The sequence below is a fragment of the Ciona intestinalis genome, unplaced genomic scaffold, assembly GCF_000224145.3.
Source record: "Ciona intestinalis unplaced genomic scaffold, KH HT000184.2, whole genome shotgun sequence".
NCBI lineage: Eukaryota > Metazoa > Chordata > Ascidiacea > Phlebobranchia > Cionidae > Ciona > Ciona intestinalis.
In genome coordinates, this window is record NW_004190506.2 from 698,867 (window position 1) to 723,712 (window position 24,846).

Consider the following 24,846-nt stretch of genomic DNA (forward strand, 5'->3'; position numbering starts at 1 on the left):
GTCGTTTTCCGGCCACGCGAGGATAAAGTAAGTTACATTGATTCATTTACATTCAATTTGACCAGTAAATAGAATGAAAAGGTGTACCATCTTCCCCCATCCACTATATGTATTATAATCACTAACCTATAAATCCTGACTCCACAACCTTTAGAGCCCTGTTTTGAAGAACCTATGGGTTCTATACTGAATCCAAGAGTTTTGTTTACATAGACGCGTTCACCATTGGTTATTCGCAAAGTAACAATTGTGGTCTAAAAACAACAGAAATTTTATTAGAACCACTTTATTACAAAACAACGTAATTTTATTTTAGCAATCCAACAAAACATACAGGCATACCGAACCGCCTTTCAATTGCAGATTCACAGGACGTACATCATGATATTGAACATCTGTTGGAGGTATACTCCTACAAGTATACATATAGCAAGAAAATATAGTTAGTTACAGTTACAAATGTTTTGTTCATACAAGATACTTACCCAAGATGCCTTAAGGGTGTAGAGTTAGTACCTTAAAAAATGTTTATACAATTATTATTTATTAATCAACTATTGCAACGTCTACAAATATTTAATTAAGCAACTGCACCAGAATTAAAAAAAAACACCAATCCAAATAAACCTACAGTCATTATTCTCAAATGTCTGTCTCAAATTAACATCTAATGAAGGTGTACTGTCCGTACGATCGTGCCCAGAAACGGTGGCATCACTGGCCGCAGGATCGTCAGTAGAACCATATTCGGAAGAGGAAGAGCAACTAGTAACCAAAAAGATTAATCAAAAACAGTCTTAAAATAAGTCATTTTTACACAAACAGAGAAAGTTTAGTTTTTAACGTTAAAATAAACAATAGGAACTATCTGGTCAAAATGTGTCCTCGCCCTTCGGTATTCATAATAAACTAATAACCGCTGTTTAGGTGAAAAAATCAACATAAGGTATAGTTGTGCTTCACAATCCTATAACAGTAGCCTACCTAAAAGTGAACATTTTTGGCATAATGTATCTGTAATATTACTGCGTTTTAATATTGAACGCGGGTAATTATGTCATAATTAAACGTTGGGTTCAAGCCTTTCGCATCACAAATGTTCTTGTTTGTTTGCTAATGGTCATCGTTCCATTGTGTTAAAAAACATATGTCATAGAGCTGCCGGCTGCGTACCTTTTCCTTCATTGTTTAGTTTATAATTTTATTATAGAAAAAGCAACTCGTAAGACGACATCTACATCGACGTAATAATGTCAAACGTAAATTTGGAGATAAGGTGACAAAGCACTTTTTAAAAGTTAATTTTCGAAACTATTCCTGCTACACAGAAAGTATATAAATTACTTACCTTGCGGTGTTATTATGCTTGCTACTATCTTCGAAGGCTTTGGTGTTGGACGCCATCGATTTATTAATCAAGCAAACTACACACTCAACTTTTAAAACAGGAGGAACTTCTAGCTTACAGGCGGGGTAATACACAAAGGAAGTGCCCAGCGCCTTGGAGGGAACGTCGATCTGTGCTATTTTTCTAACAGACAAAGGAGAGAGCTTGGACCCAGCCGAGGGTGTCATAACTCTATACTATACTCAAATATTACGCTATGCTAACATTACACTAAGTAGTTGTATGTCTGGTTAGTGTAGCTGTTGTTTTATGTTACTCATACAAAATATCAAATATCATTATTAAAAGCAATACCAAAACAACTATAGGCATAAGGTTTTTTTACCATGTAAAAGGCAAATAAAACGGTTAATATGTAAAAATTAGTGCAGTTGAAGTATAATCACATACCTAAAAAAACATTAAAAGATATTTCATGATTGCATAATTCACCACATGAAATATAACTCATATTTGATCGAATTCTCAATAATGCATTATTTTGATAGTACTCAGCAGAAACACATCATGCTGTAGCTTTCACTTTTGGGTCCCGAATCACCGAAGTCACTTTTGTAAGGTCGATTCTAAAGGTAAAAATTACCCTAATGTCTCGTACTTGTACATGATTTTACATTAAGTGTGCACTTTACCCACACTTTATCAGAAAGTTTTGAATCTATAAATTAGGGAAATATGTCTAAAAACAAAATAAAACGGTCTTACTCCCACTATATTAACATACTTGGCATCTTTTTTAAATGCATCTCTGAAAGTCTTCTCTTTCTGTAGTAGGTAATAAAGATGATGCAAAAGTCGTGGATAAGGCTTTGTCAACTTTGGTAGTCTTATCTCAACATCATCAGTTAGATGTTCACGCTGAGCTTCTCTTGATTTTTGTCGTTCAAGCTGTTTTGATTCATCAGGTCGACAATGTACAAGCTTAAAAGTATATTAAAGAGTCAGAAAAGGCTAAATGTAAGAAGTAGCGATGGGTTCTTGCAAGGGTCAAATAAGTAATAATAAAATTACATAGATTGTAAATGATTAATTACCCAGTTGCGCAAAAACAATACATATGTCTCAACATTGCTGTATTTTGGGGATTGTTGATCTTTGTCTGTTTTTTTAGGAGAATATAAGCATTCTTTGGGAAGGTTTAAATCTTCTATTGTCATATCTTCTAGTTGGCCATCCTGCTTCTTCTTTCTTACTTCATTCAAAGATTTCAGAAACTTTGCATCATCTGTGCGTTTTTGTATGACATCGTTTGCAGCCTGAAAAATCCTTTCATTAGCTACTACAGCAATGGAAAGTTCCAGACATTTAAATATTAGCATGCAATGAGTATCTAGTGATGTAAAAAAAGAAGCACTACCATGTAAAAAAGTTTTTTCTTGTGGGCATCCCAAAAGAAAGGATGTATTTCAACCTCTTCAATTGTTGGCCTGTCATCTGGATATTTTTGAATCATTCTTCTGATTAAATCTTTTGCTAGAACAGCATCTTCCTTGTTATCTTTGAACACTTAAACAAATTTCGGTGTTACATACTGCTTATTAAACAATACTGTGTAACATAATATGCTTATACACCACCCCACCTAAATCCAATGTTTCGAGAGAGGGTTGCTTCTTGTATTTAAGTATGTGACAAGCAATAACAGTTTCATTGGTACCAAAGGGATGTTTTCCATTTGTTAAAACATAGTAAAATAACAACCCCAGTGAAAATACATCTGCTTTAAGTGTCTAAAAATAAGGGATGCATAAAAAAATGTTTCAATTATGTTATAAAATAATTACTGGTTTAAAATGATCTTTAAATTGTTCTGGAGCCATGTAACTTTTTGTGCCTACAACATCATGAGAAACTGTTGCAGTTCTATCCGAATCAAGTTGTTTGCTTAAGCCAAAGTCAATAACTTTTAAAACATAGCAACACATTCCAGTTTCTGGAGTATGTTGTTTAAAAAGAAAATTGCCTGGCTTTATGTCCATATGCGCTAAAAAATGAAAAAGCAGAATGTATGTGATGAAAAATTGCTTTGGTAATTATAAACTTACAAACGTTAAGTCCATGTAAATACTTGATTCCCTGTACTGCTTCCCCTAGAATTTTCATTGAATCTGGACAGTCCGATTCTTCAACTGTTATCGTCTTACTGATATACTGCCAAATCAAATAAAGTTAACATTACATGAACTAAAAGTAAATTGATCAAAAACTCACTTCTTTTAATGAGAAATCACAAAGTTCAGTGAATAGAATAACAAATTCTTCTTCCTAAAAAAACATTATATATAAAAACTACTCTGGTTAGATATCCAAGTGCCCTTAAAGTTATCAAAATAGAACTCCATGTCACAAATCAAATGATACATACCTCATGATGTGTAACATATCCAGCAATGTTAACATGGTGACTGTTCTTTGCCACCCGTGTAACTTCATTTTTAATATTAGGGTAATAATCTTTTAGCATTTTTTTTCCAGCGATCTCCCTATATTCAGATTTGCCATATTCTGACTTAAATCTATCGCAAAGTACAAATGAACCTTTAAATCTTTTTCAAACTTAATGATTTTTGGTTCACTTACCTGTACTTACTGACACTAGAACCTTCAGAACCCTTTTTCAAAACCTTCACATGTTCAATCGGAACATTTACATAGTTTTTCCCACTACTTGCTGTTTTTCCCACAACAGCCTCATGCACCTAGGAATAAAAAAATAAAAATATTGTGTAAACCACATTGGGATGTATATATGGCTTTGCACTGTTTTGTTGATCAACTGTTTTTTTTATTGGAAATATACTTTAAGTATTATAAAGCTATTGCTTGCAACTTACCTTTAATAATAGAAGCAAATAACAATATTAAAGATACCTCATCAAGCTTTTGCTGCCACACAGCTTCTTGCACTGGTAAGTTACAATTCACAATTTCTCTTTTACTACCATCTTCACATGTTTCTTTTTTATCTCCTACATCAATGGTTATTGTACCATTGGTTGTGTCGGAAGAATCAGAACCACATGATACGGTTGGTTCTGATTGAAACACGCGGCTTGTCTAAATAAAAGCTTTTTGATTTTTTTTAAATATACATTAAGTGAGGGTTATTATACCTTTACCCGTTCATTCTGTCCGTGTTGTGTTGGAAATGGTAATTCAACACGATTGTCTTGTTGTACTGGAATTGGTAAGCGTATCAAAATATTCTCTTCTGTGCCGCGAGGACTAATGAAAACAAGTTTTATTAACAAATGACACAATAGAACCTAATTCACCTTTTTGTATCACTGAAGTTAGTGACACCTATTGATAATTACAGGATCGAGTTAGTTAGGATCCTAAAAACTTAGATTTAAGTTACAATACTTACACGTCCGAATCGTCTCTTTCGTCCATAAAAGCCTTGTTAGATGTCATCTAAATATCACTGTAGATTAACATAAAGCTGAACTAAAAAAAACACCAACACCCTAACTTACAAAGCTTGGCAGCGAAAAAATACAAGCACCGTCAGGTTGCTTACCAACCTTGCCTTTTTCTTTGGCAACTGTACTGTACAAACGGAGCTTACGCGTACGTCAGACTGTATGCAAATAGCAGAGGCTACTGCTGAAATCAAAAACCGCGCAGAGTATAAATACTGTATTTTCAAAAACAAAAACGATATTTTGGTCAAAGCCAAAAGAACTCCGTTTATATTATGAGAAATCAAATGATTTATTGCTTAAGAAATCGAAAGCACCAAATGTGAGCCACATTTATATTTTTGTGACTGTGACATTTTTCCATAAATATATAATCAGTGTAACTTTAATTGGTGTGGGTTTAAATATGGTGATCTGAACTTTTGGTTGTATAAAGTACACAACAAGGCATAGAATCCATCACGATTGTGTTTCACCACTCCCATATTCACTTGAGGATTGTCGAAATAAGGATAAATATTACAACCCTTTCTTTCAGAACAATCGGTTTGCTACAGCGAGGTGTAACGTAGACAATTGTTCTGTCCACCTATCAATAGCATGGTAGCGTGACGACAGCGCAGCATTGTGTTGATCAATTACAAGGACCTGTTCTACTTGATCAATACGACCCTGTATTGTTCTGTGAATAAGCAAGGAATTGTGTGTTAAATCCAGGAAAGCATTTTTTATGTTTCAAGAAATTAAATGTTTTATGGTGGGCTTAGATGAAGGTTAAACACAGATTTATCATAATCTGTAAATATTATTTGATTTCTTGATAATGCAAATATCGTACCAAACTACAAACCTGATGTATAAGCCACTTACCCATCTAATATACAAGAAACCAACAGACTCTCCACTTCATCTGTATCAATATTAAGTTCCTGGTAAAAAACATTTTTGTTATAAAATCGAATTGGAAAATATTTCATTATACATTAAAATTTGTATGCACTTTGTTTGTAGGGAATTTGTATGCACAGTAAATTTCAGTGTACAGAGTATGTTTATTCCGTTGTTTAAAGTTAGAAATGACTAATCTGTCATTAAGGTAATGATTAACGAACTCCTACACATTAACACAATAGCAACGTAATGTCTGACTCATACCTTTGATATAAACGGAATCCTAATTCTTGTATAAGGTCGTATAAGTTTACATAACACTTGTGTTCGAACATTACGTAAAAGATCTTCTATATGTTCACGAATGAAAGGATCCTGCATTATACTTGCTCTGTTGGCTGCAACGATAGACTCAAAGGCAGCAATATCATTGTTTTGGTAAGCACTGCAAAAAAATAACAGTCGAATACAATTTTACACATTAAAGATTATTTTTAAATGTCAAAGTAAGCCATGTTAGTTTGTACGTTCTATAATATGGTATTCTCACCTGACAAGATTTGTCATAGCTAATATATCTGGATCATTTTTATAAGGTTTTGCTTCTTGAGAGTCAAATGGATTGATACCAGACTTCATAAGCATGTTAGCTAGCACCAAATACTTTAAACATGTCGTTCTTCTTGGGCTACCAGACTCATCGTAGTTCTAAAAGCATGCAAGGTTTAAATACAAGAGTATACTAACTGGTAACTAATAAACATAGTGAAGGTCTAAAGTTACCTTGAACGCCTCAAAAAAGTCAGTATGTGCTTTGTCATACTCTCCCTCTCTTAGATGCATTTTGCCACCACACTCTAAAAAAACATGTGGAAATTTTAACTAGTCTAAACAATGCATATGAGACACCAGGTCATGAAATATTACACAAGAAAAACAGTTAAAATTTAAAATGTAGACTAATTGAATAAATGGTGTAAATTTACAACACAAAACAATAAACTGGGCCTTTCAAAACCTAAATATGTGAAATGACATATAAAATATAAGTAACAGTTATAAAAGATCGCCGTAAATAAAACACAGATCTATTGTTCTCTACTAAAAGAATAAACATTACCCCGTATCACACCCATTGTAAAAGGATGGGGTATTGCGGATTTGATGTGAAGAGATTGTTCATAAACATGTTTGAGTTTCTTGTTGTTCTTCTGTGCCGTGTACATTTGTATTTCAAGAGCATAAACTTCCAGCAGTTGAGTTCCTTTCTTCATATCATCACCGCCATCTTGTGTCTAAAAAAAAAGAAATAAAATCTTATAACATGCAATGTCTACAAGACCTATAAATCTGTAGTTGACACAATAAAATCTAGTTTGACACAGGTGGATACAAATTCCACTGCACACACACACAATTGTTTCTGAATGTGATACTCTATTATAATTGCAGCAACTTTATTTGGTTCTGTTATATTTGCAAATCAGTACTGTATTTGCAACAGTAGAGTAAAAAGTTTATAGTAGCATTCCAAAACCATGTAACAAATATTTACTGTGCAGGATTGATGTAACTGCTTCAGTATCTTTGCTAATTTATTATATTCATCTCTATCAAAATACAACTTCCCAAGTTTAGTATTCGTTTTAAACCACAAGCGATCATTCTTTGCATCTAAAACACAACAGTTGTTAGTTTAGAAATAAACCAAGCATGGTTTTTCATACCCTTCAATGCTTCAAGTGTAGTTTCATAAAAATGTTGAAGCAAGTCCATTTGTTTTGATGTTGAAATGTAATCAAGAATAGAGTTAATTGATTTTTCAGAATAATTTCTCGTCACAGCGCTCTGTGTGTTAATAAATTTGAAATAAAACTATTTTATAACATGTCTATAGCCGATATATATAAACAATTTTCAGAAATATTTTCAGCTCTTTGGCTGATCACTGTAACAGAAATTTAAAAATACACAGTATTTGTGTCTTTATAATATCACAGCTAAAACATTTTTATAACTAAAACACACATTTGTGTTTCTATGTCACCTTTATGTACGTTAAAAGCTGCTTATATCTACTCATCATTTCTTCATATCTACCAAGCTTAAAATTGATTTTTGACATTTGTTTTAAAGCCTTAAACCCCCATTCTCCCTTTTGTTCCTCTAAGTCGAGCACCTGGTACAATGTGTTTATTAGACATAGTAAGCAAAAACAAGGCAGTACAGTTGCATTGTAGGACTTTACTCATGTATATTAGTTCGAGATTACACCAATTAAAAACTAATTAGCAAATGCAACAAGAATGCAATACAGTAAAGCTGTTTTTTAACCAAAACTAATACATTATTATTGTCACTACTACAAACCTAATATAATTGACACCTATGTTTGCATAAAATAGAAACAGCATCAAAGTAAAAGCTCAAAATACCGGTGCTAGTGAAGAATCTTCCCACCCCCACCTTATTTGCTAACCACCAACCCCTAACCCCTAGGTTAAGGGGTTAGGTGTTGATGGTTAGGGGGTGAGTGGTTATAGGGGTTAGTAGTTAGTGGTTTTAGGGGTTAGTGGTTAGCAAATAAGGTAGGGGAGGAAGACTCTTCACTAGCACCAAAATACCCTTTGAAAACTCTCAAGTGCCAAAGCAGCATCATCCTCTTTAAGAGCTTTTGAATTATAATATTGGTTTTCCAAGTCAACATCAGGTTCTGAGTTATCGTCTTCTGAATATTCCTGCAAATAAAATGTAACTGTGAACTACACCAGTGAGTTATATGCATAAAGTATAAGAGCTTACGCACTAGTGAAAAATCCTCTATGTTACAGATCAGACCGAGGAAAAGTGTTAAGGAGGGTAGTAGTTAGGGGTTAGGGGTTATTGGTTAGGGGCTAGTGGAAATGAGGTTTTACAGGTTAAACGAGTTAGTGGTTGGTTGTTACGTTTAGCAAGTATAGCAGATAACGTAGGGGGGTCACTAACATCATAATTTGTGAAGAATCATTTACGTTACTTACCAAGTCGTAATCTACATCGCTATCACACATAAAGTCACCATCATCCATATCCGACATTTTGTGGTCAATATCTTTGCAGTTAATCGTTTTACGCAATCAGAAAAACCCAAAATAGACGACAAAACACAACGTTTGCTGCATGTTTAAGCTAAAATAAACAAACACTCATAAACATAATATTAATTTGAGATCAGAAACTCATAGAAATATTCTATCAAAAAATATTAATTTTAACTTTATGCACTGCGTCCTCGCTTTCTAAAGCGAGTATAACAAAGTAATTTAATCTGTTGGTTTTATGATGTGAAACAAGTAAGTATAATTTAATCGAGGAAGTTTATGTATTAATGTGCATGTAGTCGTTTTCGGTGTATAATAAACCCCTGATATGTGACGTCATAATTGGTTCTGGATTATAGCTTTCAGTAAAAGAATTTAATATTACACAACTGAAATTGTAAATTAGCGTTTTGCACCATCAGTGACTTTTTACATAAAGACTTTTAGCTTAATTTGTTCTAAGCCGTAAAAAAATCATTATGGACGGGATTCGGTGTAGCCAAATCAACTTGGATGACTTGTACGTGGAAACAGACGCACTGCAAGATGAACTGTTGAAGAATCAGGTAAAGAATTTTGTTTTATTTAAGTGAGTATCAATTTTGGCAGCCCAAAAGAACTGAAAAGTGTTGGGTGACCAAGTCACGGCGACTTACTTCCCCCGGGTTTGCAATTAAAGTGTTATAAACGTATTCGCTTAACAGGAAAAATATATCGAGACGACCATACGAGCGAAAACTGTACAGATGGAGTTAACCTTGCAAGCCACGGAGTTGGATAAGAAACTTAATCTAAAAAATGCTAAAGAAATGTCAGTTGCCGCCGTTAAAATGCAAAAGGAATTTGAAGAGGAGACTGCCGAACTGGAGAAGTCAATGGCCAAAGATAATGCTACAGAATAAATTAGAAATAAGTCTGTTCTTTTTTATTAACCGTGGACACAGAGAAGTTCATTTTTGCGTGCCTTTATTTTCATATGGTCGATTCGTGACGAAACACAAGCAGAGACATCGTAAACATAAAATCAATTCCTGCATTTCTCTGCGCGTTCGGTAGTACGCAGACTTTAAATCGATGCACGTTACAGGTCGAAATCGCTGGCGAAATATGTACAACAAGGGTGAGTTAGAAACAAATTCGCATTCTGAAGTTTTTAAATTAAACACAACTGAACTGAAACCTGTACAAAAGAGAAAAGCCTAAACCTAGAAGGTCGCAGCTGCAGTACACGTGACAAAAGGACGACTGTAAGAAACAGAAAAATAAATAAACACCACAAGTTCACCAATTCCAACATGCACACGTTTTCCAGCTTATTTTTAACTCTTCGAAAGAATAAGAACTTTCGATCAGAAATGTAGACGAGATAGAAAGGGCATCGTATTCGTGGGCATTGGGACGAAAATACAACTCCCCACTATGCCATAACTTCGTAAACTGTTGCCTTTTTATCACCAGAGCCGGTGACGATATATCGATCATCAAGCGAAATGTCACAGCTAAGGACAGACGAGGATTCTTTGTGCTGCAATAGATATGATGAGGTTAGATTATGTGATATATAATACGGGAGTCGTAAAAATACGGTTTTCTAATTTATTGAATGTTCTTTGTTTATACCCTACTACCAAATGAGACGAGAAAATGGATTGAGAAGGTGTTCCATCTTCCCCTACCCTGCTATAAATATGCATACCTGAAAAATACTTGCACCGTATGGCGTGCGCCAGGAGTTGAGCATATTGTCCTTCCCTGTGCTGATAAACCATTTGCCTGAGTGAGCGAACTTGAGGGAAAGAACGCAGCTTTCGTGGAGATGGAGCTGATATTTCTCTGGTTTAGTGTCGTGCAACACTTCAACTGTGCTGTTCTCCATTCTAAATAATAACAAGTCGATCAGCTTTGACTGAATTGCAGTCTAGGTTATATTAATGTCAAGAGACGTACCCGACGGTGAGCCATTCGCCCGACGGACAATATCCAAGCGAAAAGATTTGCGACGGGAAATCGTATTGATCAAGTTGTTTTCCGGCAGTTAGATTCCATGATCGAACTGTATTGTCCAAACCACCGGTCCATAACTTTGTACCATCAGGAGAAATATCAATGCAACTTGCACCGTCCGTGTGACCTTGAAATTGCCTGAAGAAAGCGTTTTGTTAGACCCCCTAGCAAACAAACGAATGATGCTCTAATTCCAATGCAACTTACCGAATAACCTTCTGATTGTGAAGATCCCATACAGCAATGTTACCATCACTGCAACAACTGAAACACAGTTTCGAATCTGGACTGATAGCGAGAGCGTAACAGGCTAACGCACCGGATGTCAGTTCTCCCTAAAAACATTAACATTGTTGATCATTTGCGAAGGAGTAAACCACAATTGCTAATAGTTTAATTTACTAACCTTTATGCATGGTGTTGGAGCTGCTAAATCCCAAATTGATAACGTGCTTGCTTCTCCACCGACTAACAACGTACGACCGTCAGGCAATAGTTTACAAGATCTAATGTAACTGTCACGTTGAAGACAGTCTAGTTGCGACACTGGTGTCTGTTTGATGACTGGACCACCCGTAACACCATTAGATGTGTTCATATCCCAAATCTTGACGCATCCTTTGCCACCAGTGTAGACGTGTCGTGTCGGGTTGCTCACTGTCACAGCACAAACAACTTCGCCGTGCAACAAACTTAGGAGGGGTCTTGCTCCACGAGGAATACCCGGTCCAATCAGAGCATCAGCTGGGAACTGGACTGGCTGTGGAGGTTGACCTTCTCCACTGACATGGAATGAAACACCCCTTTGAAAAGCAAAACAGCGGTTGTTTTTTTTAAACTTGACAATTAATAAAAACAGCATACTACGCTTTGGCGAAACCTAGGAGATTTTAATAAAACACTGAAGTTGTTGCTGGTGTGTGTATGATTTTGCAGTATAAATAGAGTAGGAAAATCACCCAATTAGCCATACAATTACTTAAGAAATTAACTCCTCTATACACAAGAACAACCTTTGTTCAAACAACATAAAATTAACTTTCTTGTAATATACACTTACGGTTTAGTCATATGTTGCATAACGTGTGGTGGTATCCCTCCTCGTGCATCGTACCCGGCAATTGGGTTCCTATAACATTAAACGTATTGTTACTTCCTATCCATTACACTGGAATGTCAAGCAGTAGGTGTTTTACAACATTCCTTTACATTTACAATAAACTTTAACAAAAACCGTGAACTGTGTGAAAATTTAAGTTATTTTAATACCCATGGGTGAGTATAAAGAGATTCAATGGTGCATAGTATAGGGTGGGGAGGACGAGACGCATATTAGCCATAATACCCATTTATCCTAATCGTCACATTTTAAACAATTAACAACGGTCTATGGAAGTTGTGAGGATACGGTTTATTACATCTTTGAATGTTTTTCGTTACTACCAAATGCAACGAGAAAATAGAATGAAAAGATGTCCCATCTTTTCCCGCCCTACTATATGGATATTGATAAAGCTATAAGTGTCTGTTTCTTACCTGTAGTGAGCTGCAGCTGCTGCAAGTGCTGGGTTAACGTTGGGTGGAAGTCCATGTAGGTTATCATACAACCCGTGGCCTTGTGGCATACCAGGGTGGACCATGCCAGGGTATCCTGCTGGTCCGTAAGCTAACGATACTGGTGGTCGAACTATGGAAATAAAATGTCAAGAGGCATTAATAAAACTTAGTGTACATTACGCTTAAAGATGCCAATCACTCTAAAATAACATATATATAAAACTGTTATAGCGCATATTATTTCTGATCGTGTTTTAAAAATCAAGAACGATATTTTACAGATATTGGGATATGGTTATATGATTCTGAAAGTGTTCTTTGTTTACTATACCAAATGGGACAAAAAAATGAAAACATGTTGCATAAAATCACAGCCTGCTATATTGCCCCTTGAAAAATGCAAACACAGGAAGAAAAGGGAGGCCTTTTGTATACGCAATGGTAAATCCACAAGTTATAATACTAACCCATGGCATCAGACATAGAACGGGGAGGACCATTAGGTTGTCTTGGCAGGTTGGGGCTACCTGAAGCACTATGCATGCTTGATGGACGGGCTTGGGGACTCACGGATTTCGAAGATTGCTCGCGATGAACTAATTCTTGTTTAGGTCTGATGGAATATGAATCATCAATGATACATATACATGTCATTCGTTTAGTGATCGTGTGAAAACATTTAAAGATATATGAGTTTTAGTTTCTTTCTGTCTTATTGCAACTTACTTATATATAAGGGCACAATGAGTGTAAAACAGGACACTTGTGTTATTAACAGCACGAGGATAAATAGGTTACGTTCATTCATACTCGGGTTTAAATTGGTTTAAATTCACTAAACTTAAATACCGATTTGAGGACTTACTGAAATTGTCTTGAATGTCCACTGCCAGATGAGCCGACCGAAGCTGGACTCCCTGGTCCCGTGTGATTGCCTGAAACCTCTTTCTTGTGGGGGAACGCCGCAACACTCCTTGGTGGCATCTGGTGGTTGTTTGTTGGCTGTGGGTGACCGCTAGACGGCTCGCTTACGCCATTTTCACGGGGTGAGTGTCGGTCGACATTAAGAGGGCTGTTTCGTTCCTGTAAGCCAACCAATCAAGAGTTAAATCAAATTAAAGGCGAAATGACACGAATTGGCAAAGCCTGTAATTCAATTTCGATTGAAATTAGACATAATAGAGGGCCTGCAGTTTCATTCCGTAGAGACTGACAGCAATTAAGTGTTGGTAATCGATAAGGTTTCTATAACTGTTCGTTTCAATAGCCATCCACTTGTACGAAAGCACGATCGTTGAGCAACAAAGCGACAATGGCTCCCGAAGCCGGCACACAAAGGGCGGAAATTTAGATATTTTCGGTACTTAACGAGCAAAAATAAACACTTTCTCTTTAGATCGGTTCGCTTTGTTAAGGCGATTTCGTCTTCGTCGTATCACAAGGCAGTGGTCGTTAGCTACGATAGCCATTAAGCCGTTGTCGTACGATGGCTGTGTTTACAGAGCACATTCATCGCAAAATAAGGCCGACTAAGATGACAGCGACTCGCCGAGAGCGTTCCATGTTTGTTGTCTAGCTTCAGATAAAAGGCCAGGCCATTGCGTGACGTGGCTCTCTATTCACGATAAATACACACGACGATACAAACGAAACAGGAGCTTCGCGCTTCGCGATTTTCCTTGTTCGGAGCTAACCACGTCACTGTACGCGCCCACAGCGTTTCCCGTGAACCGAGACTGAGGGAGAAAGTTAATTTTAACAGCCGCGTGTTTTGTTGCGTGGGTTGAATACGACAATTGTAGAGTTCGTCTCCCTTGATTTCTAACAGCGCTGGGAAACACAACCGCGATGATGTAACAGAACAGGAGGTAAAACATGGAACTTAGGACAAGAGTTGAAGTGTCAACGTGTGAAATGGATACGATTCCCATAAGCTGCTATTTGGCAATCACTGTAGCGGAAAATTGGATAGTGACCTAACCTCAAACACGATGTACTAAAACGGTTATCAGCCAACACGAAGTGGTATTACGCTCAGGAGTGTATTGTTTGAGAGTGAGCCGCGACATCGTTAAGCCTACTCAGACTAAAGACACCGCGAATCTGAAATATGTCACTATAACGCGCTGTAATGAGAAATTTCTCATCAACAAGGATCGATTGAAAGGTATGACCCGCCCTTGCCGGTCACGGCTCCTTAAATTCGAGATATCGATTTGAGGCGCCGGAAAACGAACGTGACGGGATGTTCGATCGTAAAGATCGAATTTACAGGAGCTATTATTGCGTACATAAACGCGTTATTGGCCGAGTGCTTTGCACCTATTCTTAGTAATCAATGCTGGGTGAAAGCGCAAACGGAACCCGACGATGTTGGGTAAAATTACACTATTTCCAGTTCGTATGGTTTGACAACAGTATTCGGTATAAATATAAACAATCAAGTGTTAGAATGTTTCTACTTACGTCGTTGGAGACATCCACAACTAGTTCGTGGTCGCTTTTTTCGGCGTCCGAATCCTGAAAACAAGTCACAACATTAACGCCTCATTATGTATGTATGCGGAAAGCGGGAAAGGTGTAACTCAATTTGTTTCCCTTTCTCTTTACTCGGATCGTGTGTGGTTGTTTGATTTATGTGTCTGTCATGTTTTGGACTAAATTACACGGAGAAAGTTTGGCTGCTCAGAAAACGTTAACAGGACGTTAGGCAGTTATGGGTTCGCAGGGTAAATTGCGCCGCATTAGTTTGTCGTTTTGGCAAACAAACAGACAGTTGATTTAGCAAAGCATAATAAGCGTGGGATCGAGCAATATCATATGAGCAATATCAAAATATCACTAAGAGGTAATTTGCCTCCGTTGATATTTGTTTTGTAAATGCCAACTGTGTGAACAACGTACACAGTAATAGCAATATAAACGTCAATTGCCGACATCATTTACGTGTTTCGCTCTAGCTAGCCTACAATAAACTGTGACATTTGATTACAACATAAACGGCGCTTTACGATTTGCTGTAATGAAAGTCGAAATAAATTATAATCACGCTCATTTACCACAAAGACTAATATAACCCAAAACGTGCGTATACTGCTATGTTAACAAGAAAACGCGAGGTAAATTTATCGCCTTATTCAATCCGTACGTGTCGACTGATATAAATTTTGAACATTCCTTAAATATTGACTACATTATAAAAACGGGCGGAATAGGAAATCATATTGTACATATAGTAGGGTGGGGAAAAATAGAACACCTTTTCATTCTATATTTTCTAGTCCCATTTATTAGTAACAAACAAAGAACATTTAAAAACTTTTTAAACCGCATCTCTACAACTCCCATAGACCGTTGTAAATTGTTTAAAACACGGTCAGGATATTTAGATACTATGTGCTAAAGGTGTCTTCGTAAGCCCTACTACATAAAGTGCCGATTAAACCGCTTAACACAAACCTCTTTTTCGAGTTTCCTTCTTTTGTTTGGTGTGTCCGAATCGTGATGGTGGTTGTTACCATGGTGATGGTGGGCGATGGGAGGACGGGAGTTCGCTGTAGAGGAAGGATGAGGTGGATGGGAAGCGGAGCTGTGAGATGGGAAGTCCTCTCTTCGGGGAAAACCGTTCATCGCAGCAGGGGACACCGATGGCTGGAAACAAAACGGATGTTATACGACGGTTCTCACTTTACATTGGGAGTTTTAGGCTCAAGATTACTAAGACTGAAGAAAAGATTAGTCTGGCGTTGGTTGTCGAGTTTTACAGCGCCAAGTATCCGGAATTGCGGTTACCACGGAACCAATAGCTGTCTGCTCACTTCTCGAGTGCATGGGTACGTCGGACTGGCTTATAATCGCCCAGAGTGCTTGCGGAGAGGCCGCTACTTCACAACGGCGTGGCGAATTAAGTGCACGGTTATTAAACGCACACTTGCGCGGTGCTCAGTCGCAGCATAGCACCGTGGTGGTTTCAGATCACTTAAAACCTGTGGCTACCGTTGTTAAGAATTTCTTTATTCGTCTGGCGGTTTCAATTACCGTCTAAAATAAACCACGAACTCCAGCGATGTAACCAAGAACGCGACGCCATTCCTGCTCACGGACGTCTCGATTTTACGCGAGTGGTGGATTAGATGAAGAAGAGATACTTCTGCGGTTTATTATCCGCGTGTTGGTGTGGGAAAGCGACAGATAGTATTTTATAACACGCAGGTTTCAGACCCATTTAAGATGGCTGGAAACTGCGTTAGTAAACATAATAACAAGCCTTTGCTAAACTTTGATCTTAAATGACGTCCCTGAAAGAGATTAGCTTTTCGGACATGATTACTTGCAACAACACGACTTATGTACACGTAAGTACAAACACTGGTGTAGATTTTCATTGAAAACGGTAAAGAAATGGTTCCACGCCGCGCCGTCATTTAGATACTTGATCGACCACGAGGCACACTAAGGCTTGAGTCACAATATCACGAATTGGCTTAACCGTCGAGCGACGTGTCTCGTTTCCACACTCATTCGTTCCGCGATTTTAATTTGTGCGTCAAATGTCACCTTATAATGTTTTTTATACGCCAGACCGCTAACTGCCCGCTCGTGACGGAGCATACGTCTTTTATTCCGGGTCGATGATGGTGTTGTTAACCGGTCAGTGACAGTTTGTGGTTGAAGAGAAATTTCGATTACAGTAATCGGCGGGGCGTCGACGACACTTAACATTAAGTAAATGGCTCACCACTTCGGCGTTGAAAACAATAAAAAAGCGCCGACGCGTTTTGATGGATTGTGAGCTGTTAAACCCCACCACATCAAACATGAATTTAGAAACAGGATCTGAAAGACGTCAGATAGGGGCAGACCAAGTCATTTTTCAGCGCTGTTTTTAATCTCGGGTTGCGTTCCGCCCCGTTCACGTGCACTTAACGTCAATACTCGCAAGACGCCGTGAAACTTTTCGTCAGTTGGTTCGGCGACGCCCCCCGGACACAGCATGCGAGGAAAAGGTTGTTTTGTTGTGCTATACCGACCGTATCTGGTCTCGCTCCAACCGAGCTCAATCGAAGCAAAGAGCAGAACTTCCCACGAGCATTTGCAGTCTAAAGCAACCGATACCACTCCAGTTTCGGCGAGTGGGTTAAGGTACTTGGTAACTGGAGTCGTATGGCAACGTTGCAACGGGTGAACGCGTGCGTGCTTATGTTTAACTATAGAACTAGATACAGCCGTTTTTGTAAGGATTACTCTGTCCAACCTGCTATGTACATATTGTGCATGAGCATTTGAGGGTCGGCGTGCTGGATATACGCGGACGTGCGGCGCCATGCTGTATTGAGCCAAGCTGCTTTCAGTTCACGGCTTCTTGGTTGCCCGTGGTCCGGAACTGAAAGAGTCACGCCGAGTTATCCGTTTATCCAAACATTTGGCCACCAACGCTATTGGCAGCTGAGTGAATGGATCTAGCGATGAAAGGCCACAAGCCAGCGGTGCGGGCGTTTATGAATCTCTATATCCGTGCTTTGTATTGAACAGCAACGAGATTTAGAGCTCCTTTGTTAACTGGGTTTCCTCGTTCAAACCAGCTGCCGGGTTACTGAATCGCGCTTCTGAATTCGCAGTAGCAAAACTAATTATTTCCCGAAGTAGTCACCCAGGTGTGGCCGCCCATTGAGGTCCAATAAAACACAGGCACACACGGTCTCGTCGCCGCACTTCTCAATCAACAATGGCCGAACTGGTGTTTATTTTGTTACGTCAATACAAGGGCCACATCGCACCAGAGCTCTGACAAGCGCACGGAGAGAAACACGCGATCGTTCGCTGTGATTAAAGTCGCTTCTTGAAAACGAACATAAATATTTCATCCCCGGCTCCACGCCACGGTTAATTGAGTTTGAGTCTAACCCTAAGGTAATCACGCGCTGCTGACAGACCACCCGACGACCAGGCCCGGAGAGGCGAAATCGATCGAGCAAATAAAGGGCGTACTTTTCTGTACGAGCACTTCGGGAGTTTTCAAACTGTGGTTGTTATAGTTCCGGATGAAACGAATACCAACGTACTTCAAATTCGTGGTTAACGGCAATTGGTCAGGTCGTGCCCCTATACATCAATCATTCAATGCGCTTAAAAACCTCTATGTTTCCGCAATCCCGCTTTGCCGGAGTGTGTTTATTTGCGAGTAAATAAATTATACCACAGCAGTGAGTGTTTACGCCACGCAAGACACTCATATTCTAAAGAATCAACAACACTATACGGTTGCATATAATACAGTGCAACCTAAACGTAGTATAAGTGCTATCGCCACGTCTTGTATTGGTATTGTGTTTCGCCTGTTTTGGAAACTCGGGACGAACGTTTATGAAAATGACGAAATTGCGACGAGATTAGAATGAACAATATCAGGTAATCATCGTTATGCTACAATGGTCTGTAAGGGTGTCTGAGTGCATTTCAGTTATACCGTGTGTACTCGGATACGAAAATTAATCGTTTCCTATTTCCTCAATACAGAACAAGCCAGCTAGCAACACGAGGATGATTAGTTGAAGTAATATCGCCAGTATTGCTGGGAAATTGTTCTGTTGTTCATGGCAAGATTGTTGAGAACATATTCGCTATATTTAGGCCCAAGACGTTTTTGTATTGAAATAGCTTCGATTGCCAATTTATTGCCGAATATGAGGCTCACTCTCGTAAAATTGAGTTAAAGTGGGTGCGCGGTTGAGAACGAAGTCGATATCGGAAGCATTTTAAGGTCAGGTTGTCTGTATTTGAGCGTTCTCGTGTTTACCATTCATCTTACAGCACGGCAGTAGTCTGCCAGTGATATCCAGTAGAGTAGTTCGACTTCCTGGCATCAATCACTTTCTACGACATCCGAATATAATTTCCCTTATGCGTAATCCGCTTGTTGAATAACAGGAAAATCGGGCGTGTTATCCCGCATGTTATACGTGCAGCTGTGAAGCTATTTCGACGAAAACAACCAAAGAAAAGTTAATTCGCCAAGCTGACTTTTAAAATCACGCCGTATTTTTTGAACTTTGAGGGCCCATAATTACACCTTATAATTAAATCTATCTAGACCGTTGGTGGGCATAGAGCCTATGGGAACGACGCGTGAGCACAAAGCGAGGATCTCAGGTAGCAGATCACCGAACACAGAAGGAATGACGTCACGTTTTGTGACGATCCAGTCGGGACATTGGAACACTCGAAAATCGTTTTGCAACAATCGAATACTTGTGTGTACGCGGTCTGTTGAATCGGCGTTGAATGACTTGCGGAAACAAAACGTCACAGGAACGGGAACATGAGCCGCGCTAAACGGCGGAAGATATACCAGAGACCCATGGACCACTAAATCAAAGCACGCGGTACGCACAGCACGGCGGCTTATTCATCAAGCGATGATAACAGCTACTACTCACATGTCTCCCTTCTCGCTCCCGTTCCCGATCACGTTCCCGATCTCTTGCTGAGGAAGAAGCAAACGCAGCAGCTGTGGATGAAACAGCAATTTAAACTATATGTAATATACTATACACAGAAAATTTAAGATAGGAATTACCGGTAGTTCAAAGCAATACATTTTTAGAACTGTGTTAAAAAAATTAAAGACGAGTTTCTTACAAAAATTACACCTATAGGTGCTTAAATCATAGATTTTTTTGGGTAGTTTCAATACAAATATGACAGTCAATATAAAACGATAACTAAATCAATGTTTAGCATATGGGTTTATAATGCGAAGTAATTATACAGAATGAAATAGGCAGCCCGCGCAATCTGATCGAAACTGGATACCGGTGTGATGCGATCTAAAAATACATGGCGGCAAATCCGTCCCGGGAAACAGAACATGCGGGCAGCTATAACTACCTTTGCATGTGGTTGCGTAATTAAATCATGGTATGCTCATAACTGCGCGAGTCTAACCTCCAATCTTACAACACGAATCGATTTTACAATCTTTGTAATCATGAGCCGTAACACGCCGACCGCTAAATCTACCAAAGCACCAATTAGTGGCCGCCAGCCATTCCCTAATTAGCGCATCAGCAGACTTCAAACGCGCGAGGTGTAGGGGTGGAATAACTTACCGGCAGCGGTATCAGTGCCTCGCATTTCCTCTTTTGCGGCTGCAACGGCGGCAACAGCTGCCGCGTTTAACGGATGAGGAGGTTGCACTCCGCCCAGAGCAGCCTGGGAGAGCGCAAGGAGTCCGGCTGCGGAGGAGGAGGGAAGATGTGGGGGAGGAGGGAGTCCTGGAGGGTGGGGCATACCGGGTATGGGAGCTGTCGGGTGGTGGAGCTGGAATTGCCCTTGTTGAGCCTGCTATGTTGGAAACAACGTATAATAGCTATGATGGCATGCAATTGAAGTCCTAATCTCATAATGTTCCACTTACGCCAATGACTTGATTGAGTTCGGGCATCGTAACTTGTTTTGCGCGGTCCACGGCAGATGCGACTTGTTGTTGTTGCTGAAAATTGGAATTCGAACGTCAGTTTAAAATCTTAATCGTTTCGATTAAAATAAACGCTGATTGATGAGCGCGCGCCCGCACATACTAAATAGTTCGGGCGATAATAAACGTCGACGCGTTGAAAGGTGTCTGCCGGCTTTGATAAAGATGATGTAAAATCGAATATCGATATGGCGGGATCGGCCATGGATTCTCGACCTCCTGGACAATTATTGTGTGGTCGCAACGCCTTTCGGGAATTCAAAAGCCCGATCGAAGCACTCCTAATGGATGTCATGGAGAGAGCTATGGCCAAAACGGGGAATATTTATGCCGTCTTGGGCAAAAGTTGCGCTGTGTGGTGGCCGATCACTTTGGTCGCAGGAGACTGGGATCGATGAGAATCCATTACGATGGGAGAAACTGCTTCTCTGAGACGTCTGGGTGCGCTAACGATACCAAAACCTCGTTGTATAGCGGGCACGGGTTCTTCGGCATCGATCGAACTGGGGTTCGATGCGTTCCAACTTTACGCATCGTTTGGCGGAGCAGCCTCTCGAGGCTGGATCGATTTCCGAGCAGCGTGTCGCACTAATCGACTGGCTGCACGAAAGCAACCCGCATCACCATGCGCGCGGTCGCGGCGACCGATCTTTAATGGGCTCAGAAATTTAATCCTTTAATACAGCGGCCGTGAATAGCAGTCAGTGGCGGGCAATCGATGCTCAAGTTATTTCGTATCTGGAAATCTAATTTATGGTAGGTCGAAGCAATAAGAGGCCTGCCACAAGCGACGGCGAGGCGGAAGGGGGCATCTTGGCCAAGTCGTTTTTTATTAATTTCTGTTAAAGCGGTGCCAGCTTCGACCTATTACCAGATCAGGGAAACACCCAGTTAAACGAAAAACTTTCTGCTGTAATTTAGACTTACCTCTTGTGACAGGTAATGCATCACTTGCAATATGATGGCGTGCAATCGCTTTGCTATTTCCGTCTGAATAAAATAAATGGTAAAGCTATTTGTGGAGGACTTGATTTAAAAACACACGCTAAGCCACAAACAAAGGACGTTGACAGATTAAACGCAGATGTGGTTTAACTACTGCTGTTTATCCGTATCATGATGATGGAATAGACACGCCAATACTGTACATATAGTTGGATGTATAATTATTCGTATAATAAAAACGTATTCACACCTGCTTATGCATTTCAATGTTCAATCCGTAAGACATCTCGTAGTACTGAAACAAAGAATCGGTTAGAGTTTCCCTGATTTTAAACAGCGGCTGGTTTAGAGCCAATTTAATTCTTGCATTTACCATCACATAGTGGCGTTGCATTTCCGTCTTTTCCGATGCCAGTTTTTCCCGATCTAGCTTGAGGCTGTAATGTATTATTAATGGCGTCATTTACGAGCATATAGGGTCGAGGGCACGGACAGGGCATGAGGGGTGCTGGCTGTTACATAAAGACCGCCATATATGCATCTCTACTTCACTTTTATTACGAGCTTGTTGAAACAGGCTGCGGTATATCCGAGCTGATAGAGTTACAAGCAAATAAGAGCCGCAGCGATGCGATACTCGATACTAAAATACGATGCCGCCGCCACGGAGGAAGCTAATAAATATCTTTCATTGCGAAAATTACCTAAATTGTGTGTTTTGCATAAAGGTTGCTCAGTTCAATTTGGCATCGACCGCCTCGTTAAGCTCGTTTGAGCATACCGCCATTGCCCACAAGCGAAAAGTAAACGGTTGAACTCTAACGGTGCCCATTACTCGGCCGAGAGCAGCGTAAACACTATTTAATGCCCCGCCAAGTCTTTATACTGATACGGGGCTTTGACGCATAAAAATTCCCGAGCTTCCAAAGCGTAAAATTATAGTTCATTGTAAAATACCCCGGGACACAATGCATACATACTTGTGGTGTTGAGCTTGCAAATAATTGAATTCTTCCTTGATTCGGTCGCATGTTTCAGCAATCATGTTGCCAAATGGTTGGCCGGGCCCAGGAGGCGCCTGTGTAAACGAAGATTGCGGTTTATCGTCAAATACACGCCGCTAAAACCAGTTTCGCTCTACGGAAACCCAAACACATAAATCATGACGAGAATGATAATAAACCACGTTTTCGGGCTGACCATACGTTTCTGTTTAAAACACACACAAAGACTATACTAACACTAATCGTACTGGGTTGTAACTGCAATTAATATATGGTAGGGCGGGTGAAGACGGGACAACTTTTCGAATGTTCTTTGTTTACTACCAAATGGGACGAGAATATGGAATGAAACGATAACCATCTCCTCCCACCTGCTTGTATAACCATTGATATAAATTGATATTTCACGTTTGGTTTTACTGTATTCATAAAAAAATGATTAATGAGAACTTACTTGGGGTCTGTTTGGGAACATGTCCCGTGTTCGAGGTAAATCCTTCGTCTTTCCGGTTTCTTTGTTGGTTATTCGAAATTATTTCCGTCTTTGCACTTCAGTTATTCGACGCACAGGTTACCAAAGAGAAGTAGTCATAGATCAATCACTACTGTTACTATAAAAGGTGCTACAGTAATAAGAATTCGCTAAGCAGAGATCAGGAATAAGTTCGCTCATCCGCGGGAAAACGAGCAGCAAAAGCCGGCCGACTGAAAACATACACCGAGTTATGAACACACGTCAATCCGATTGTAAAAACACGGGAGATTGTAAAAACCACATTCATCAATCAAAATAACTGGAACAACTGAACCTTATCAGTTTAACAAATCCCACCCCTAGTCCCACTGACATTTACAAAATTAGCGGGAAACAGAATCCTTTACCATATCTTTGAACGAAGCCACTCTTAAACATAAACAGTACTAAAACCTGTATAAACCTTTGGCTGTAACCAGTCAACATTCAAAACTAATCTATATACCTTACTACATTACTACTAAAGCTTGAAACGTTGGCTTGTCTGTACGTTTAGGTTTATCCTAAATAATGCCGCCTTCTCCCTCGCACCGCAAACCTAACACGAGGCGTTTCGCCACCGCGCTCTCCGCTCTTTCGTTTCTTTAAATTCTGTGGTTTAGTGCTCCACGTGGAGAATCGCTCCAGACTAATCATCGGGCGGCTGCTTTGGCCGCAGCGCGCTGTCAATCAACTCCACGTGGAGCTCGGATCGGTCGGTATTGACTGCGTTGGCGTAGCCGCAGGGAGACTCGGGGAAACAGCAATCTGCGCTTTGTTTCGCAGTTCGTGAAATTAGGAGTGGCAGTTGTGCCAAATACGGCGAGACACAATTATCTACACAAGCGTAACATCATGACTGGTAGGGTTTACGCACATTTTGTAAAGAAAAACATTTTAGAACGTTGGGTAGACGAATGCGTCATTTGTTATATCCTACAAAAGCGTCACTGTCAACGGGCCTTTAATCTTAACATATTAAAGTGTCGTCTATCCAACACGCCATACGAAACCGACCATTTTGAAACGAGGCAGGCGGTTAGGCTTTCCTGTTGCCTCCGTTTCGCGTCGTTTAAACTGACAGGTGAAACGGCGGTGATGACGAATGTGAGGAAATTCGAGCATGGCGCTGTAATTTCAAACGGCCGCTTAAAATTCTCTCTGAGTGAAGCGGCCCAAGGGCTTGATTAGCCAACAACGAACTGGGAGGCGACCGCGCCGATACGGGTTGATTCAATAACCACTGGATTACAGAAGGGTTGTCGGCGTGTAATGATTATTAACATTCCATCAAGCGAGCCTGCGCTTTGTGCGCCTGGACCGGTGATTGGCAAGCCGTTTCTGCCCCATTTCTCCGAAGAAGCAATCAGCGGGTTGCCTGAAAACAATGTAGCGCTCGTAGGTCAGTTCTCATTCGTTAATTGTTAACTGCGCGAGATGCGAGGAAGTGCCCGCCAGCTGTTGAAGATAGTCGCGAAGAACAACGCGTTGCATCGTGAAGACTTCGAATCCACGCCGTCCGCGCTAATACGGCCCTTTGTG

At 39.8% G+C, this 24,846-nt stretch overlaps 4 protein-coding genes and 2 long non-coding RNA genes across 9 annotated transcripts; 2 read left to right on the forward strand and 4 right to left on the reverse strand.

The window, feature by feature from the left end:
- Window positions 1-173: 173 nt before the first annotated feature.
- On the reverse strand, window positions 174-1,602 carry LOC108950503 (the record flags this gene model as incomplete). The annotated part of the gene is given in 5 exon segments (XM_026839318.1): window positions 174-254; window positions 343-412; window positions 486-516; window positions 632-765; window positions 1,349-1,602. Coding segments are annotated over 5 exon segments (543 nt in total), but the record flags the coding sequence as incomplete, so codon positions are not given.
- A 111-nt stretch (window positions 1,603-1,713) lies between these two features.
- On the reverse strand, window positions 1,714-4,975 carry LOC100184126 (serine/threonine-protein kinase/endoribonuclease IRE2-like). Its single transcript, XM_002122552.5, has 14 exons — window positions 4,888-4,975; window positions 4,779-4,825; window positions 4,522-4,633; window positions 4,280-4,465; window positions 3,989-4,107; window positions 3,774-3,924; window positions 3,620-3,673; window positions 3,454-3,559; window positions 3,193-3,392; window positions 2,991-3,138; window positions 2,766-2,914; window positions 2,443-2,664; window positions 2,133-2,329; window positions 1,714-1,974 (listed from the first exon to the last, which is right to left on the reverse strand). The coding sequence occupies exons 2-14, from the start codon at window positions 4,823-4,825 to the stop codon at window positions 1,914-1,916; spliced, it is 1,752 nt and encodes a 583-aa protein (XP_002122588.1). The 5' UTR covers window positions 4,888-4,975; the 3' UTR covers window positions 1,714-1,913.
- A 129-nt stretch (window positions 4,976-5,104) lies between these two features.
- Window positions 5,105-8,935, reverse strand: LOC100177051 (COP9 signalosome complex subunit 2-like). Its single transcript, XM_002127929.2, has 11 exons — window positions 8,745-8,935; window positions 8,349-8,462; window positions 7,772-7,903; window positions 7,452-7,572; window positions 7,280-7,398; window positions 6,845-7,019; window positions 6,508-6,581; window positions 6,275-6,432; window positions 5,989-6,169; window positions 5,704-5,762; window positions 5,105-5,515 (listed from the first exon to the last, which is right to left on the reverse strand). The coding sequence occupies exons 1-11, from the start codon at window positions 8,799-8,801 to the stop codon at window positions 5,368-5,370; spliced, it is 1,338 nt and encodes a 445-aa protein (XP_002127965.1). The 5' UTR covers window positions 8,802-8,935; the 3' UTR covers window positions 5,105-5,367.
- Window positions 8,877-10,332, forward strand: LOC113475295. Its single transcript, XR_003397042.1, has 2 exons — window positions 8,877-9,370; window positions 9,509-10,332. It is a non-coding gene; the product is annotated as an uncharacterized LOC113475295 (long non-coding RNA).
- groucho2 (Groucho) lies at window positions 9,754-23,509 on the reverse strand. 4 transcript variants are annotated; one of them, XM_018816372.2, is made up of 19 exons: window positions 23,245-23,509; window positions 22,767-22,864; window positions 22,160-22,223; window positions 22,037-22,081; window positions 21,769-21,831; window positions 20,782-20,856; window positions 20,474-20,708; window positions 19,802-19,872; window positions 15,825-16,016; window positions 14,832-14,885; window positions 13,231-13,448; window positions 12,833-12,978; window positions 12,345-12,495; window positions 11,869-11,937; window positions 11,215-11,611; window positions 11,016-11,143; window positions 10,752-10,946; window positions 10,501-10,681; window positions 9,754-10,329 (listed from the first exon to the last, which is right to left on the reverse strand). In XM_018816372.2, exons 1-19 carry the CDS (start codon window positions 23,263-23,265, stop codon window positions 10,222-10,224), a joined length of 2,511 nt encoding a protein of 836 aa, XP_018671917.1. In that variant the 5' UTR covers window positions 23,266-23,509; the 3' UTR covers window positions 9,754-10,221.
- Window positions 16,960-20,336, forward strand: LOC113475296. Its single transcript, XR_003397043.1, has 2 exons — window positions 16,960-18,773; window positions 18,882-20,336. It is a non-coding gene; the product is annotated as an uncharacterized LOC113475296 (long non-coding RNA).
- Window positions 23,510-24,846: the final 1,337 nt, after the last annotated feature.

Coding starts and splice junctions, on each gene's coding strand:
- groucho2 (XM_018816370.2), bottom strand. CDS start 23,265: ATGTTCCCAAACAGACCCCAA. Junction 20,709..20,781: donor AACTCAATCAAGTCATTGGC/GTAAGTGGAACA, acceptor TTTCCAACATAG/CAGGCTCAACAAGGGCAATT. Junction 12,496..12,832: donor TTCTATGTCTGATGCCATGG/GTTAGTATTATA, acceptor TTATTTCCATAG/TTCGACCACCAGTATCGTTA.
- LOC100177051 (XM_002127929.2), bottom strand. CDS start 8,801: ATGTCGGATATGGATGATGGTGACTTTATGTGTGATAGCGATGTAGAT. Junction 8,463..8,744: donor GCGATGTAGATTACGACTTG/GTAAGTAACGTA, acceptor TTTTATTTGCAG/GAATATTCAGAAGACGATAA. Junction 7,020..7,279: donor AGTTACATCAATCCTGCACA/GTAAATATTTGT, acceptor CTTTTTTTTTAG/ACACAAGATGGCGGTGATGA.
- LOC100184126 (XM_002122552.5), bottom strand. CDS start 4,825: ATGACATCTAACAAGGCTTTTATGGACGAAAGAGACGATTCGGACGT. Junction 4,634..4,778: donor GAAAGAGACGATTCGGACGT/GTAAGTATTGTA, acceptor TGTTTTCATTAG/TCCTCGCGGCACAGAAGAGA. Junction 3,139..3,192: donor TTAAAGATCATTTTAAACCA/GTAATTATTTTA, acceptor CCTTATTTTTAG/ACACTTAAAGCAGATGTATT.